The 16999-nt window shown below is 36.3% G+C and overlaps 1 protein-coding gene across 1 annotated transcript in view; it reads right to left on the bottom strand.

Moving 5' to 3' along the window:
* Positions 1 to 727: 727 nt before the first annotated feature.
* LOC127644303 (uncharacterized) overlaps positions 728 to 16999 on the bottom strand; it is a 33983-nt gene continuing 17711 nt past the window's right edge. The window contains exons 4-9 of the mRNA XM_052127428.1: positions 8456 to 8663; positions 7380 to 7518; positions 6935 to 7004; positions 6734 to 6780; positions 3124 to 3182; positions 728 to 2957 (exon numbers count right to left, since the gene is read on the bottom strand). Of these exons, the coding sequence (XP_051983388.1) occupies positions 2909 to 2957; positions 3124 to 3182; positions 6734 to 6780; positions 6935 to 7004; positions 7380 to 7518; positions 8456 to 8663 (572 nt within the window). The 3' untranslated portion in view covers positions 728 to 2908. The remainder of the gene's footprint in view (positions 2958 to 3123; positions 3183 to 6733; positions 6781 to 6934; positions 7005 to 7379; positions 7519 to 8455; positions 8664 to 16999) is intronic.

Here is a 16999-nt window from a genome sequence, read left to right as displayed (position 1 = left end):
CTTTTGAACCAAATAATCAAAGGAGAATGAAACTTGTGCTATCACATTACAGCTTTGGCAGACCTTACCTGTTTGGTTGAGAGAGCTTGTTTTCATTCCCATATGCGTTCTGGAAGTATTTGGACTGTGGAAGCATTTGCGGCATTTCAAACACTCACATTCCCTCAACCCAGGAGATTCCAGGAGGGGGTCATGCTAGCTACACATGCTTCTTTGTCACTGAATATGTGATTTTGTATCATCTTTTAACCACAAAATCAACACAAAGTGTTTTTCACTTTGATACTGAATCAGTTATTAGTAGATATTTTTGAATGGCTGTCTCAAAGCACTTACAGTGAATCTGTTGGTTTAATATCCAGACACGTATGCTTTACCTTGGATGTTAGATTATGGGGAGAGGTATCGAATTATGTCTAGTAGTAACATCAGTTAGATTAAGTTATGTATTTGTGCTCACATGTACATACCCTTTTTTGTATGGAGCTAACAGTCGGTTGGATTCCCATACCATTCTGAAATATAATTAACTGCAACTTCAATAAACAATAAGCAAAAGCATCCATTCTATCTGTGTACAGTATATTGAAATAAGTCGAAGGGAGTACTTCTGCATTATATGGTACAAATACTGGATTCAGACATATTCAAACATGCTAACTTTTAATGATAACAATAATATGAAATATTATTTTCAGGAAAAAAAAAAGCAAGCTCAAGCACTTCATCTGCTTTTGGCATTTTTATTAAGTTCACTTTGACATCATTACAGGGACCACAAGTTTTCCTGTTTGCATCTTTACCCCACCAAAAGCTCCCACATATTATCTTAATTCAAAACTAACAAACTGAATGTAGATGTTAGTCATCACATCTAGTTTATTTATTATTTTTTTCAGAGAAAGAGTCGAAAGAATAAAAGAACCTGACTTCCGTCACCCACTCTCAAAGAGAGACTGAAACACAGGAAAGAACAGCAAACATGCTAATGATCTACAGGAATAAGTTAAAAAAATATTAAATCGAAACAACCTCAAAAGCAGATACTCTGACATGGAATCTAAACAGAAAGTTCTGCATCTATTAAAAATGTAGTTATATAGTCATAATTTACCCTTAAAATGAAAGAAAACAAGACATTGTGGCAATACAAATGGTCAGAGCTTGACCTGTTCTCCGAACGCAACACCGCACCTGTGATCCCACTTGTAAAACATGCTCGCCGAGCAACACGATGACAGAAGACTTGTCTGAATGCGATCACGTGTGTAAAACGTGCACAAAACACAAAAAGGGCACGAGAGAGCAAATAATACATGACGTGCACGAAAGTATCTTTTAAACTGTCATTATGCTTGTGTTAAATGTTTTAAATTGTCTGCAAGAGGGTTTCTCAGTGGTAGATTTGGACACAAAAGTTTGATGACATGCTTTCAAACGTGTCAGCTGGAATGTTATATGACTGCTGCGATGAAACGTTCAAGAGCCGAAAGACCATATAGTAATAAAAGCAATTGTTTTATGTAATATGAACGCAACTATTGATACACGGTAGTGTAGATATTCCATTTAACGTCATAATGTAAAACTGTGCGCACAAATGCATTCGAGTAGTCTTTGGGCAGGCTGGCACCGCATTAAAAACTCAAATGGCCCACCTGAAGCTAAACTGCTGCCATTTTACTGCAGCATCTTCCCTTTCAGCAATAACATTCCCATTATAGTTATATTTTTAAGCCAACTGTGTTTGTAGTGAGGTCTCAATTTCTCAAACAGTGGTCACAATATACAATTAAGATGACAAAAAAAAAAAAACTTAAAACATCCAATAAATATTCAAACATCTTCTGTGTCCAAGGTGGAAATTGATGGCCCAAAATGCTAACTCAAGAACAGTTTTACCTTTAAAATTGTTTCAACAATGATAGATGACTTATGGAACCCAACATGGACACTTCATATCGAACAGATTTTGCCTTCCTCTCCTATATCCTGATGCTCTGACGATCCTACGCATAAAACTCAACCTTAAGGATATTAATATTTATTGTTACAAAGCCAAATGTCAGACATAGGACTTAAAGCAGCCATCCTAATTGAGATTTAATATAATAATAACTCTTATCTGAATAGTAATAACAATAACATAGCAAAAGAGGTGCGAAAGAGACAAATAGAAGAGCTGTATATTTGTTTTTTTAAATATAAAAAGCAACACTAACTACTTCACAGCAAAGAGCCTGTTGTAACCTTACTATATATACATTCACAAAATAAAAAAATTGCGCCAATAACAGGTAGGATAGTGAACTAGACCAACTTATCACCGCTGGTAGCCGGACCGATCGCTATGAGCGAGACCAGACACACATAATACACGTTTGTCAAATAACTAAGGAAAGGAGGAACAAGTATGTGTTGCAGAACGTTTCTGAGCGTTTGTGTTCTTTTTGTGTCATTTTTGATTTTCAGTGAAATGTTCATTTTTATATTTTTTTAAAGTACAGACATTTGCTTTAAAGTCAAACACCTGTTTTTATTTCCACCCACCCAACAAAACCAGGTGATAGGTTCAGTCTAGTTCACAAATCCTTCCCCATAATGGCCATTAACATGGACATCCAGTTGCAGCATTACATCACTTCCGGTGTTGGAAACACCAGCTTCTGGAGCCCCAAGCTCCTTTACTTAATGCTCGTTATTAAGCTGCAGAGCTAACATTGAATATCAAGAAGCTTCTTAGATTTTACATACTAGCTGGTTCAGTGCAGATGGTGGTTTTAAGGGGTGAGGTTAAACAGGGGATTGGAGGAAAAAAGGGAAAGGGGTGGTGCAAAGTGGGAGGGAGGGGAGGCAGCTAAAGATAGAAGGATGGTAAACATGGTAATGAGGGATTTGTAGAGGAGGATCATTCCGTTTTACTGCGTTTCAGCGTTCCTGGGAGTTTCTCTTGTAGCCTGATGGAGAGAGTTAAGGACAGGCAGAATGAGACAAGTGCCCATTAGGTGGCAATATTACTACATGCAAATCAAGGTCTTATTAATTGGCAGCCATTTCCAAAACTCACATGTACACAAATTATGCATTACTACTTTGAATTGTTTCTCCACTCAAAGCACTTACTTGGCAACTGTATTGTTGAATTGAGTGCGTGCAATATCAATGTAATGATCAATCTGGGTCTATGGAGAGAAGAAAATGAAGTTACAATAACTGTAACACTTGATTTTTACAATTTCTAAAGAAAATGCGAGTGGAATGAAAGGCAAAAGTCTCGATGATGATGATTTTGGTCCATACTTCTTAAATTAATATCCGTTTTATCATCTGCCAGGTAAAAAACATGAGTCTGATTGCTTAGAAAAGTCGGAGTACACCTCTCCTTAACAAGCAGCACAATTTGAGGTATCATTCATTCATGTCTGTATTACAAACAGTGCCGGATAAATGATGTGCCAAAGTGTAATACTTAGGTTTGGGAACTTCAACAAAACCCTAACCTTAAAGGGACATTTCAGCCAAAAAGTTAAATTCTCATCATTTACGCAAATGTGTATGACTTTCTTTCTTCAGAAGAACACATAGATTTTTAGAAAAATATCTCATCTCTGAAGGTCCATACAATGCAAGTAAATGGTGATCAGAACTTTGTAGCACCAAAAAGTGCATAAAGGAAGCATAGAAGTAATACATAGGACTCCAGTGGTTTAATCCATATCTTCAGAAGCGATATAATAGGTGTGGGTGAGAAACAGATACAAATTTTAGTCTTTTTTTTTTTACTCTAAATCTCCACTTTCACTTTTACACCTGAAAGTGAAAGTTAAAGTGGAGATTTAGAGTTAAATATTGTTCTGTTTCTGACCCACACCTTTTCTATTGCTTCTGAAGATATGGATTAAACACTGGAGTGATATGGATAACCTTTATGATTCCTTTATGCACTTTTTGGTGCTACAAATTTCTGATCACCATTAACTTGCATTGAATGGCACGCAGAGGGGTAATCACTGGCATGCCAGCAACGGCGAGAGAGTAGACCATTTTTTTTATATAAATTCCGCATCTGCATTCCAAGCTACATCTTGATGTAATCCTTCTTCATGATCATGCAGCGTGTTTTCATGAGTTGAATGGGAGGCTAATCAAAATGTAAAAATGTGATGAGACTCCAATATATCCAACAGACTCATGAAGCGTGCAAGCCATTAGTACATCACGCAGCACTTCACATTCGATTAATCACGGGAGTGGATGACAGCCTACATTCCGTGTTTCTTAATGCTTTCAGAACAACACGTGATGTAATAGGGAAAACACCACTATGAATCCTTGAGATTTCCAACCTAGCAAACAGGTACACCCTCCTTTAACCATTCACACTCAAAATTACATTTCAAGTCTATTCAAAATATAAATGAAACCTGGAAATAAAGTTAGGATTTCGCAGGTGCGATTCACCAAAAAGTGCCAAATAGTTGATCGGCTTGTGATGCGCGAATGGCTTGCACGTGCAACGCGAGTCTCGTCACACTTTAAAAGTGTTTAGTCTCCCATTCAGCTAATGAAATAATGCTGCGTGATCACGAGGAAGGATTCCATCAAGATGTCGATTGGAATGCAGGTGCGAAAAACGTCAGAAAAAAATAGCCTTCTCCACTCTCGCTGTTGATTGCCTGCTAGTGATTACTTGATTACAATGACATAATATAAAAAATATTTAAGATTCCACGCATTTTCGTGATCAGTAATCAAATAAGCAAATTTTTGACATTAACAGTGTTAACTCATTTTGTACAAAGGGACAGGTTTTCTTTTATTAAAGCACTTAAGATGCTCTGTGAAAATTCATATGTAGGATCATGATTATATCACTCAAACGGTTATGCTGATAATATCATTTGTACAGAAAAACAAATGATTAAATTAGAAAAATGCAAAATAGAAACAATTTCACAAGTGTACTCGCATACTTTTATCTTATTTTTTTGTGACATCTCAGAGCTGAGATATTCTTCTAAAAAACTTTGTGTTCTGCTGAAGAAGGTCATACACATCTGAGATGACATGAGTGTGAGTAAATGATAAGAGAATTTGCATTTTTGGCTGAACTATCCCTTTAAGCATAAACAGTAGTAAGCAATGCTAATTAATATACAGAATAATTATTTAGGTCTTAATAGTCACTTTTTACAAACATTCCTGAAAGTGAAACTTAATAGTCTGAATAGTTACGAATCATATTTAACGATCAATGAAAGGTCATTTTTGGAGTGCTGTGACTATTTTCTCCCTGTGAAGATCTTTAAAACTGGGTTATACTGCAGTTTTGAGGTCACTGCCTAGCACTCTGCGCAATGGGAATTAAAGAGACAGTTTAGAGTTTTGTGGCACCATTATGGATGCATCAGTATGGCCATTAATGATCATCATTAGTGCTGTATTTAATTTGGGAGAAAGAATAGGAACTTGCAACAGACATTCGTTTAATTCCTATAAAATAACTATTGTTAATACTTGACAAATGCTTAAGGAAACGATTATGACAACGTCTTTGGAAAGGGCTTACATAAGACTCCTCTGGTGTAATAAACATAGTGATCACTGATTACTGTTCACTCTGTGTGGGCCGACTGTTCTGAAATGCTAAATGCACATCACCTCTCATAAAAAGCAAGATTACTAAGGCTTTACAAAAGGAAATCTGTGAGTGCATTTGAAAATCTTGCAGTTGTTAGGCATGCAGTACAACCATTTACTTTGCAAAGGCTTCTTCAGTCTCATTAGAGATCACTAGTACCAACCTGTAACTAGTTAACTTGTATTAATTGCTACATTCAGGGATGCATGATGCAACTGAAAAATGAGTTGCAAACAATAGATTAATACTATGCCCCTTAACCCCCATTGGGAAAATTATTTACCATGAAATATATTACCATTTATTAATTTGTTAATACCTGAGCTAAATGGCATAGCAAAGGGTCTGATTACTTGTCAATGTGATATTTCAGTTTTTTTCTTTTTAATAAAATTGCAAAGTTATCAAAAATATTTTTTTTGCTTTGTCATTATGGGGGTATGGAGTATACCCCATAATGACAAAGCAAAAAAAATATTTTTGATAACTTTGCAATTGATGTTGAAAAAATAATAATAATTTAATGAATGCACTGCATTTAGATATAAAACTATACAGTATATTTAATATATATTTTATACATATTCAACTGTATATTCAGCATTTACACTTATAGTATACATATTTAGATTTACAGTATAACATATATGGATTTATAAATGTATGTTCAGATTTTCTATAATAGTTTTTAAATTTTTTTTCCTCTTCTATTGGTTCCAAAGAGTCTCTCACACACAAATTATTTTACAAAAATTGGTAAATAATAATTTAGTGTAAGAATTCTAAAAGTTCCCCTCAAGTTTACACAGGTTCCCTAGCACAATACACTATAGATGTTCTACAAACTGACAACCATGAAGTGTCAAAATACCTTTGTCCCATTTAAACAAAATATCTACTGTTTTATATTTGGAAACCTGGCGAATTTGTTTTGCGTAATGCTTGAATAATGGTTAGAATCTGGCATATGATTCTTTCAAATAAATGGCACTTGGTTTGATATTTTGTTATTATTATGCAAGATTCATATCTACATTTTGGGACCACACAATGGCCATTTTTGCAGTGCAGAAATATGGATTGAGGTCTAACCTTGTTCTTCTCATAGATAAGTGGTACGCTGAAGAGAAGAATATCCGCTGCAAAACAAAACACACAGTATGAGGTGATTACTATCATTTTTATGATGTGATACTCAAAGAATTCTAAATTGGCCCAAATATAAACCAAACCTTTACTAATTTTGCACTAAAAACACAAAGAGTGGTGCTGAAATTGGCACGTTTGTCCTACCGAGGATGAGGATGGTGATGCCATTGAAGACCGCTCCAACATATGTCAGCAGCCACATAAACACTGCCAGCTGAAATCAGAGGGTGATACATACTGTGTCAAAAGAACAGTGACTGGGAAATTCTTTGTATTCTTATGAAATACCACAAAGCTCGAGAACACAATTTTCAAAAAATAAATAATAATTTATATTAATAACAATAAAAAGTGTGTTTGAATTATTATTATTATTATTTTTCTTTTTTTATGATTTATACTGTGAATGAACACCCCCCTTATAGACCTATTTTATACTAATCTTACTTCTAATATAAGAGTCATAATAGGGGGAGAAAGAAGAGACAGAGAAAATCAAATAGCGAACAGGCTGCCTCTCTCAAACATCTTAAGGGCTATATATATGGTGTTAAATCTTTGCACTTATAATTGCTAAACCAGCACTGACCTTGAGAGAATCCACCAAATCCTCGACCAGAAAGAGGCGGCTCATCTTTTTGAGCACACGGTTGATGTGGTTCAGACAAAGGTCTACGTGCTTGCGGAAGGTCTCGGGTGGCACGGTAACATCTTTCTCCATCAGAGTCCTGTCAAAGGCACATGGGTCAACCCAATTAGCCTTGCCACTGCATACCCATTCAACTCCACAGTCCTCTAAACTACATCGTACTTGAACTGAGCATGACATGAACCAAAATGTTAAATTAAAATATCTTTTTTATTATTTGTGGCGTACCATAGAAATGTCTCCAGGAAGACGAGACGAAATCAGACTATAAAAACAAAACAAGTACCACCACGCTTTTACTATGGACAGGTACCTTGTTAATACCATGGTTTTCTAGACATATTCTATGGATATACTATGGAGGGGAAAACTGATTTACAGATGCGCCACGATTGTCTTGAATGATTCTGGACAATCCACAAAAATGTGTAATCAGATCCATTAAAGGGATAGTTCACCCAAATATTTAAATTCATAAATTTACTCAGTAAATCTATTTCCATTGGCGGGTCAGACAGAAATAATGTAGTCTGGCTTTAAAACAGAATCTTTACAGTCAACACACATCGTTTTACTCCCAGGTGTACTTGATTGCAGCATAAGTAAACATACAAAATAATTATGGGTTCGTTTGGAGTTGAACTTGTAGGATTTGCAGCAAATTTTTAAATAAGAGTCATTCTTTTTCTAGAAACGCTGTATGTTTGCAGTGTAGATTCAAAAGAATGCGTTCAAGAATTGGTCATGCTGCTGATTCCATAGTGGATATGCAGTGGTGCCGAGAATGGTAGCAGGAAACACTGCTGGAGTATTTTAACATGATGTTGTGCCCACACCGGTGTAATGCACATTCAAGGACTGTTCTTGGAACTTGGTCATGAACATAATTTTAAATGGAACTGGCTCTTCCTCAATTCCCAAGCTTAAAGACGACAAAACAATTTTCACATGTTTTTATGTGACACAGAGTTTATTGACAAACCACACACAGCCAAGCCTAAAGAGGAGACTCTTACTTGAAGGGGTGTCCATCATTGGACTTCTGCACAGCCTGGACGACAGACTTGTAGATGCGGAAAGAGATGGTGACGCAGAGCAGAGCCAGAAGCAGGTAGGAGACCACGCTGATCACACTGAATGCTGCCAGAGAGAGGAGTACTAGCATCGACACACCAAACACCACACCAGACTTCTTAGGGTCCCGCCAATGCACCAGATCATTCACTGCATGACAGAGAGAGTATGTGAAAACCATGTGTGTGTGGGGTTTTAATGAAAGTATAGAGGAAAGAGAAACAGTAGCCTATGACAAAATTATATAATTGTTTTGAATTTGTGGATAGGGTTGGAAATCGTAAGGAATTTTACGATTCTGGTTCCGATTACTCTTAACAATTCTGGATCCTTAACCATTCCAGTAATGATTAAAATAATTATTTTAGTACCTTTTTTAAAATAATTATTTGGAAATGAGGAATGCAATTCTTATTGCATTTAATACTCTCTGCTGTATGTTACCAATTGATGAGACCATTTAAGATTTCTACAGAGCAGATAAAACCAGATTAAATTTATTTTATTATTTAAATAAATTTAATTCTGTTCTTGTAAAAGGTGTGTTTGCAGATTTGAGACATAATTACAATCCAATAATAGATCCTAAATCTATTTTAAATAAACAAATCTAAACCAACAAGAAATGTGATGCCATATTTCATTAATTAGTTTATTCTTTTATAAAATCCCACTTATTACAACAACTCTCATGCATCTTTAATTATACAATGTCATATGAACAACCAGTCAGTAACTGGACTGCTTGATGCAAGTCTCACATGTCATCATTAAATAAACAGTAACAGTTCCAGAGACAGTTTAGACTGTGTTTTGTAGCCTGATTTCGTACTTCAGGCTTGTGAGACTTCAACAGTTCTTATTTAATTTTAAGTTGAACATTCAAACTTGCACATCAGTATAAGATTACTTGTATGCCAGACTATAAATGGGGGAGTTGTATGTTTCACGCTGTATTCAAAAGAACCGGCTCATCAAGATCGGACTATACCGGAAGCGTGTATGTTTCGCGCTGTAGATTCAAAAGAGCAGACACTGGTAGAGCTGTGTGTTTTTCACTGTAGAGTCAGTGGAGGACAGCGCTGCTGCAAGAGATGTGCTCCTGGAAACACTGTCAGAGAATTTCAGGATGGTGTTCCAACCGCATTGGCGGAAAACTGCGCGATTGAGAACCATTAACGGAACTTATAGTCATGAAGATCATACGATTCCGGTATTTTTTTAAAGAATGGAACCGGTTCTCAGTTCCCAACCCTAGACAATCACAATCTAAATTTCAAGCTTGCAGCTGTAAAAGGCAGTAACAAATTATTTTAATTGGTCTCTTTTTGTAGTTAACTGAACTGTAAAATCTTTAGTGTTCCATCATTAATTATAAAGAACACATATTTTCCATTCTGCTGCGGTTATGTAATGCAGTGACAGTTTGAGTGGCCAAGCGGCTGGAGTTTTTTTTGTGGAATAACACTCCTTCGGGACAGTTGTGGATGAATCTGCTCATTCTTTGTGCTTATGGCTCCTATTGGATGGAGTTTGTTTTGTGGAGCATTTTTTGCAGGTTATCTCCTGCACTCATGAAACTTTTCTTAAATGCAAGAAATATAATATTGTGTTTCTTCAAGGAATACATCTTTCCCCGCAGGAAGCTGAAAAATTTGGGAAGATATGGGGTGGGCATGTTTCTTTAGTGCTGGCTCAAGTAAGAGCAAGGGTGTCATTACACTGATAAGTAAACATCTACAATTCAAATGTTCCAAACAGATTAAAGATAAATTAGGAAGAGTCATTATTGTTTTAGCAGAAATGAAAGGGCCAAGGTTGATTTTGGCTAATATTTACGCACCTAACACTGATGATCAGGGCTTTGTTATAGATCTTGAAGGGCTGTTGCAAGCCGCTGGCACCCCTCATGATATACTATTGGGAGGAGACTTTAATCTTTTGATGGATTCAGTCTTTGGTCATGGTAAAGCAAAAGTATTTAAGCCCCCTAGAGCAACAGTGGCACTTCACATGATATGAAATAAAATCTCAATCTTACTGATATTTCAAGAATTTGAACCCATCTGTTAGGGACTATTAATTTTTTTCCAATCAGTTTGTAAGATTTATTCTAGAATATAATTTGTTTTCTCACACACACACACACACACACACACACACACACACACACACACATGTTGTGTTTCCATGTTTTATGGGGACTTTCCATAGACATAATGGTTTTTATACTGTACAAACTTTATATTCTATCCCCTAAACCTAACCCTACCCCTAAACCTAACCCTCACTGAAAACTTTCTGCATTTTTACATTTTCAAAAAACATAATTTAGTATGATTTATAAGCTGTTTTCCTCATGGGGACCGACAAAATGTCCCCACAAGGTCAAAAATTTCGGGTTTTACTATCCTTATGGGGACATTTGGTCCCCACAAAGTGATAAATACAGGCTCACACACACACACACACACACACACACACACACACACACACACACACACACACACACACACACACACACACCTGTTGTTGATTGCTCAATTGGAAACATCTTAGTCTCAGATCTCGCCCTGGTGAGTTTAGAGTTGTTGCCACATGTGGAGAAAAATAAATAATTTCTTTGTTGCTTTAATGTTTCCCTTTTGTGAAATCATGATTTCCAACAAATGTTGATGGGTGAAATCAATATTTATATGGAAACCAACTGGGTCCTCAGAATTGTCTGTAGGCTTGGGAGGCACTTAAGGCAGTTCTTAGGGGTCAGATCATACAGTATGCCTCATTCACCAAAAAATCCAAAGCATGAGAACTCATGGAGTTGGAAGAGAATATTACAAGTAATGAGACAGAACTGAAGCGCAGAATGTCGTCTGTTGGCATCAGAGAATAGACACGATTGAAATAAAGATTTTATAATATTTTGTCGAGGAAGGTGGAGTTTTGGTTATTCAGGGCAAAACAGTCAAATTGAGTAGGGGGACAAAGCAGGGAAGCTTTTGGCTAGATATATAAAGCTTTTTCTACCATTACCTCAGTGAAATCTGCTGGTGGTGAAATATTTACCTCGGCCATTGATACTAATAATGCTTTTAAAGAATTATATCTTGATCTTTATAGTTGCATGTCTTAGACTATTGATGAAGATATTATAAACATTGTGGAACCATTAGATCCCCCTAAACGGACGATTGAGCAAAAGAATTCTCTTGATTTTGAGATGACCGTCGAGGTGCTTGACGAGGTAATTAAGGCCCTGCCTAGAGGCAAGGCTCTGGGGCCAGATGGCTTTGCCTCTGAATTTTTTAGATTTTATGCTACAGAACTGGCTCCACTTTTGTTAGAAGTTTATACAGAATCATTAAAGAATGGAAAGCTTCTTGCCCTGAAGCCATCAGCAGCTACAATAAGAAAGGAAGATGATTTTCCAGGGGTGGTGGTGGGAGGTATGGCGCATAAGCTTTTGCTTTACGCAGATGATATTTTATTATTCATCTCGGACCCCACTAGATCTATGCTGTTCCTCCACAGAATTATTAATTCCTTTTCTAAGTTCTCAGGATACAGAGTTAATTGGTCTAAATCTAAATCTGAAGCCCTGTAATGGCTTTCCAGCTGGGCACCTTCCAGTAATTGGGCATTTTATTCCCAGCAAATTTGCCTGATTTATTTAGAGTTAATATTGATACCCAAATAAAAAGGTTTGAGCAATGTGTGCAGGTGTGCTTCATTACATTTTTCTATGATTGGGAAGGTTAATGTTATTAAAATGAATTGTATTCCAAAATGTAACTACCTGCTGCAATCTCTCCCTGTAGATGTCCCACTCTCTTATTTTAAGCAATCTGATAGCATAGCAAAGTCCTTAATTTGGAATGGTAAATGTCCCAGATTACATTTCAATAAAGTTAAATAGGCTGATTGACAAAGGTGGGGTAGGCCTACCCAAGGTTGTTTTATTATTGTGCATTCAGTCTCAGACATTTGGCTCACTGGTCACTTACACGCCCGTACCTGGTTTGGTATTGAACATGAAATTACTGCCCCTATTTCGCCATTGCAAAGCCTTTCTATCAAACTAATCGGATAAGTTACACCCTGTTATTTTGCATTTGAACTCGGTATGGACAAAAAAGTGTCCAGAGTGTTTAATTTAACATTTATTTAAATGTTGCCTCGAGCATATGGCTGAACCCAAAATGATGCATTACTAAGTCCCCTTTCTGTTGGTCAGAGTAGATTGTGAGGGAGGTTAATTCACTCAGTGACCTATAAGGGAATGTGGTGTTGAGATCTTTTGAAAATTTTGTTCAACATTTTGGGATCCCCAGATCTCAGTTCAATAGGTATTTACAACTGTGCCTCCTGCTCTGTACTATTTTTGGGAGTAGCATCCACCCCTAAAGCAGCAGATACTCTGGGAGTGGTGATTACTGCTTTTGGAAAAGGTCATGAGGCATCAGTGTATTACTCCCTGCTAATTCAGAGTCTGGGGTACAGAGATTCAACTTCTCTCAAGAGATTATGGGAGAAAGATTTTAAATTATTTTGGTATTGGATAAGGGAGTGTGGGCTAGGATTCTTAAAATTATCAAGTCTGCATCTAGAGATGCAAGGGCACGTCTTATGCAATTCAAGATTTTACATTGATTTTATTGGACCCCCTCTATATTATATAGGCTTGGTCTTAAAACACACCCACCTGCTGGGTAATCCAAAATAATCCAGAAAATCTGGTTGAAGGTTCAGAATTTTGTGTGACGTGGTGGGCACTTGGGTTTCGTTTTGCCCCAGACTTTGTATTTTGGGCCATGGGGCAGTCATTGATGTGGGGAATAGTCACAGAGAATTGGGTTCTGACCTGTGTGATGAACGCCATGCAGATTATTTTGAGGGGTTGGAGGTCAGCTGGTGCACCTCCATTTCCGGTGTGCTTTTGAAGAGGTGTCATTGGGAAGACGGGGTAATTTAGATTTGTTTGTCTGGAAATGGGGCAATTATTTTTTGATAATTAAGTTTTTGGAGGGCTCTCGTAGTGGGGCGTGGAGAGAGTAGTGTAGTTTTGGTTGAGTATGAGATATATATATATTATTAGTATATCTACTCATATGTTACCACAAAGATGTTTGTTTGGGGGTGGGGTTAGGAGGGCTGGTTGTGGGGTTTAAAAGTTGTTTGTAAATAGGGTTTTTTCTTTTCACAAGAATAAAAAAAAAAAAAAAAAAAGTTAACTTAAGTCCCCATGTAGCATTTTTCATGCATTTAAATCTCAGTTATTTTTAATTTTTTTATTACGGTTGCTTGTTATAAAAATGTATTTGTCATTTTGGTTCAAACAGGTAAATTAAACCGATTAAATATCATGTTTCCTTGTTCATTTAGTGAAAATAATTTAGTGAAAATAATAATACAATTTTATAGTATAATCTTTAAATTAAATAAATGCATTACAATTACTTTAGTTAAAGATAACAATTCAATTTTATGGAATTTCGTTATAAAATGTGTTAAATCTTAAAAATAATCTTTATGTAATATAATACACTGCAGTTATACAGTCAGGCAGTTATGCAGCCTATGAAAAAAAAATTGTTTACAAAAACAGTCAACTACCCCACAATGGAATGTGACAAATGATTCAGAGCCTGAGAAAGCGCCATTGTTTTTATCCCTCCGGCTGCTCGGGGCCAACGATGAGGGGTTTCCTCCCTGCTCAATGCAGGGGCCTGAGTCCCTCCCAGCATGCTTTGCTAGTGTCCATAGGGAGTCAGCCTCGGCTGAGAGCACTTGTTCGTTATCATTCCCTCCCTCCCACCCTGCCGTTAACGGACCCAGATACAACAGCATTTCACAGTGGCTGCTGAGCCGCAGTGGCCTCTTTTTAGTACTCACAGCTCAGCTCTTAAAGACACATGCATCTAATGCATTAATGTGAGTCTGTGCAAGAGTCCACATGTCTGAATCATTTCAAATTCATGCATGAATTCACCCATTCCACCCATATACAAGGATTTCAGCAACAAAAATTCCAGTTGTTACTTCATTGTCATGGTGTTCAGCAGTGTATAGTGTGTAAGCCTATTATATGCAATGAAAACCTAATGAGGTCAGTTATTTAAAGGCTATTGGCCATTTCTATACACTGCAGTCAGATTCAGTGTGACTCATATGCTGGCACTTCCTTTTTCAACTGACATATTGAAACATTTTAAATGCCTAAATGAGAGTAGGCCTATATTGATTTGTACATGCGTGGCAATTTATGCATACATAAAAGACAGTAAATAGCTAATTCTATGCTAGTTTAAACAACCCTGTGATCTTATCTACAGCTTCGAGCCTCTGAAAAAGCAACAGAAACTGGCACACCCATTAAAATAAACTTTTAACACCATTGGAAAGCTCTTGGGGAGTGATCTATAATTAGGCGATTGACAAAGGTTACAGTCATTGTCAAAAAATTTAATCCAGAGCAAATAAGGGTGATGGAGAAAAGACAGAAGACCTAAATATGAATAAACCACTTATTCTATTACAAATATGCCTAGTAAAAGATATTGGTGTTAAAAAAAAATTGTCTGACTAAATGTATATGCAAGCTGAATTGAAATCTGCTTTATCATTCAAGAAATTTTCATTGCCCTACATTATGTCAGAATGTATCGAAGAACTGAGGCTTTACTGCTATTGGTATCCCTTAACAGAATCCGTAGCGGTCATGGTAAATGTGCAGATTCGTTGCATAAGTGTGGAAAAACATCTACCCCACAGTGCGACTGTGGCGCATTAAACCAAAGAATCCAACAGATCGTCACAGAATATCACCTCCGATCATATCAAGGAAATTGGGTTGATTTTATGGAGGCAGTACCAGCTGCGTTAGAATGGATCAAACAAATGGACATTGATATATGATCATTTTAACTATTCGGTTATATTGTTACTTTTATGTGTCATAATTTGGATCACATGCGCTCACACAAAGCACTATACGATCCTTTTATACTTAAAAAATAAATGTTATTTCTTAAATAAATGTTAGAATTACTGTACAAATTTCTGACTAATGGAAAGCATTCATATCTTTGTCGAACTTGTTATTCTAAGTTTGAAAACTTGAATATATTATATTAAATGCTCCGACTTCTCTCACTTGGTCATTCTGATGTTATGTACATCCAATCAAAATTACATCAGCTTCAACAAAGGTAGCAATCTCTAAACATATTGCATATTGATATGCACTTTCTTCAAATATGGTAGTGATTATGTATTTAGCTGTCATTCACAAGAACCATTTTGGCATTATGAACATTGCCATAGAGACAAATAATTTGAGTCAGAGGACAAGAACAGCTCTGAACCGCATCTTGGAGTTGCCATCATGCAATTACAATATTTCCAACACTATGTGAACACTGCAATAGTTTCTGGTAACCTTAGTAACTACCCTAGGCAAGGCTAAGAGGGTAAATAAGGCATGAAGAAAATGTATGCAATTCATGAGTCAGGAGTTCAACCTTCCCCTTTTCTGAATATTTGTAAAAGAACTGTGAGTCCTACTGAACCATTTCATGTCAGCAAGACCACAAGGGCAGATAGTTCTCAAAAGTGTAACAAGCTCAGTAAAGATTGCTTTGCGTGAACAGGCATATACGGTTCATACATCTTAATGTTTAAATCTAAACTATTTGTATTTGGAGTTATAAATAAAACTACTTCAGAGTGTTTTAAAGAAACAATGATGCAAAATAATTAACACCCAAAAATTATTTTGTGATTATTTGCTCACCTTAATATCGCTTCAGAACTGGAAAACTTTTTTTCGTCAAAAAAATAAATACACTTTTTCTTATACAATCAAAATCAAAATGACTCCAGGCTGTCAAGCATCAAAAAGGTGCAAAACAAATCCACAGTATAAGTAGTCAATATGAATCATGCACTATATTCTTCTATCAAGTCTTTTGAAGCCATTCAATCGCTTTGTGTGATGACCACACCAAAATGTTGTTTAAGCAGCACCCACGACTATTATATTGCTTCTGAAGTTATTTAACCACTGGAGTTTTATGGATAACTATTATGCAAAATTTTGGCACCCATTCGCTTGGGGACCAAACGAGTTGAGAAATTCTTCTAAAAATCTTCTGTCATACACTCCTGAAAAAAGTCATACACATCAGGGATGACATGAGCACGAGTAAATGATGAGAGAATTTAGATTTTTGGGTGAACTATTTCTTTAAAGTCCAAGAGGTCCTGGCTCTACATTTCCACACCAGAAAAGGTCTGGACAATCATAACTAAAAAGGTTTAAGTAGCCAATTTGGCTTGTGTGTCTATGAAATAACATACAAAATGAGCATTTTTTTGGAATAGCTATTATACATTACCAGGTTAGCATCAACAGTACTTTGTAAAAGACATGATAAATCCTAAATATTAAAACACAGTTAACATTCAAAATTGCTGCTTTTTACAAG

Source organism: Xyrauchen texanus, chromosome 1 (assembly GCF_025860055.1).
Source record: "Xyrauchen texanus isolate HMW12.3.18 chromosome 1, RBS_HiC_50CHRs, whole genome shotgun sequence".
Classification (NCBI taxonomy): domain Eukaryota; kingdom Metazoa; phylum Chordata; class Actinopteri; order Cypriniformes; family Catostomidae; genus Xyrauchen; species Xyrauchen texanus.
The sequence above is the reverse complement of the archived record's forward strand: the minus strand, read 5'-3'. Positions and strand labels throughout refer to the sequence as shown.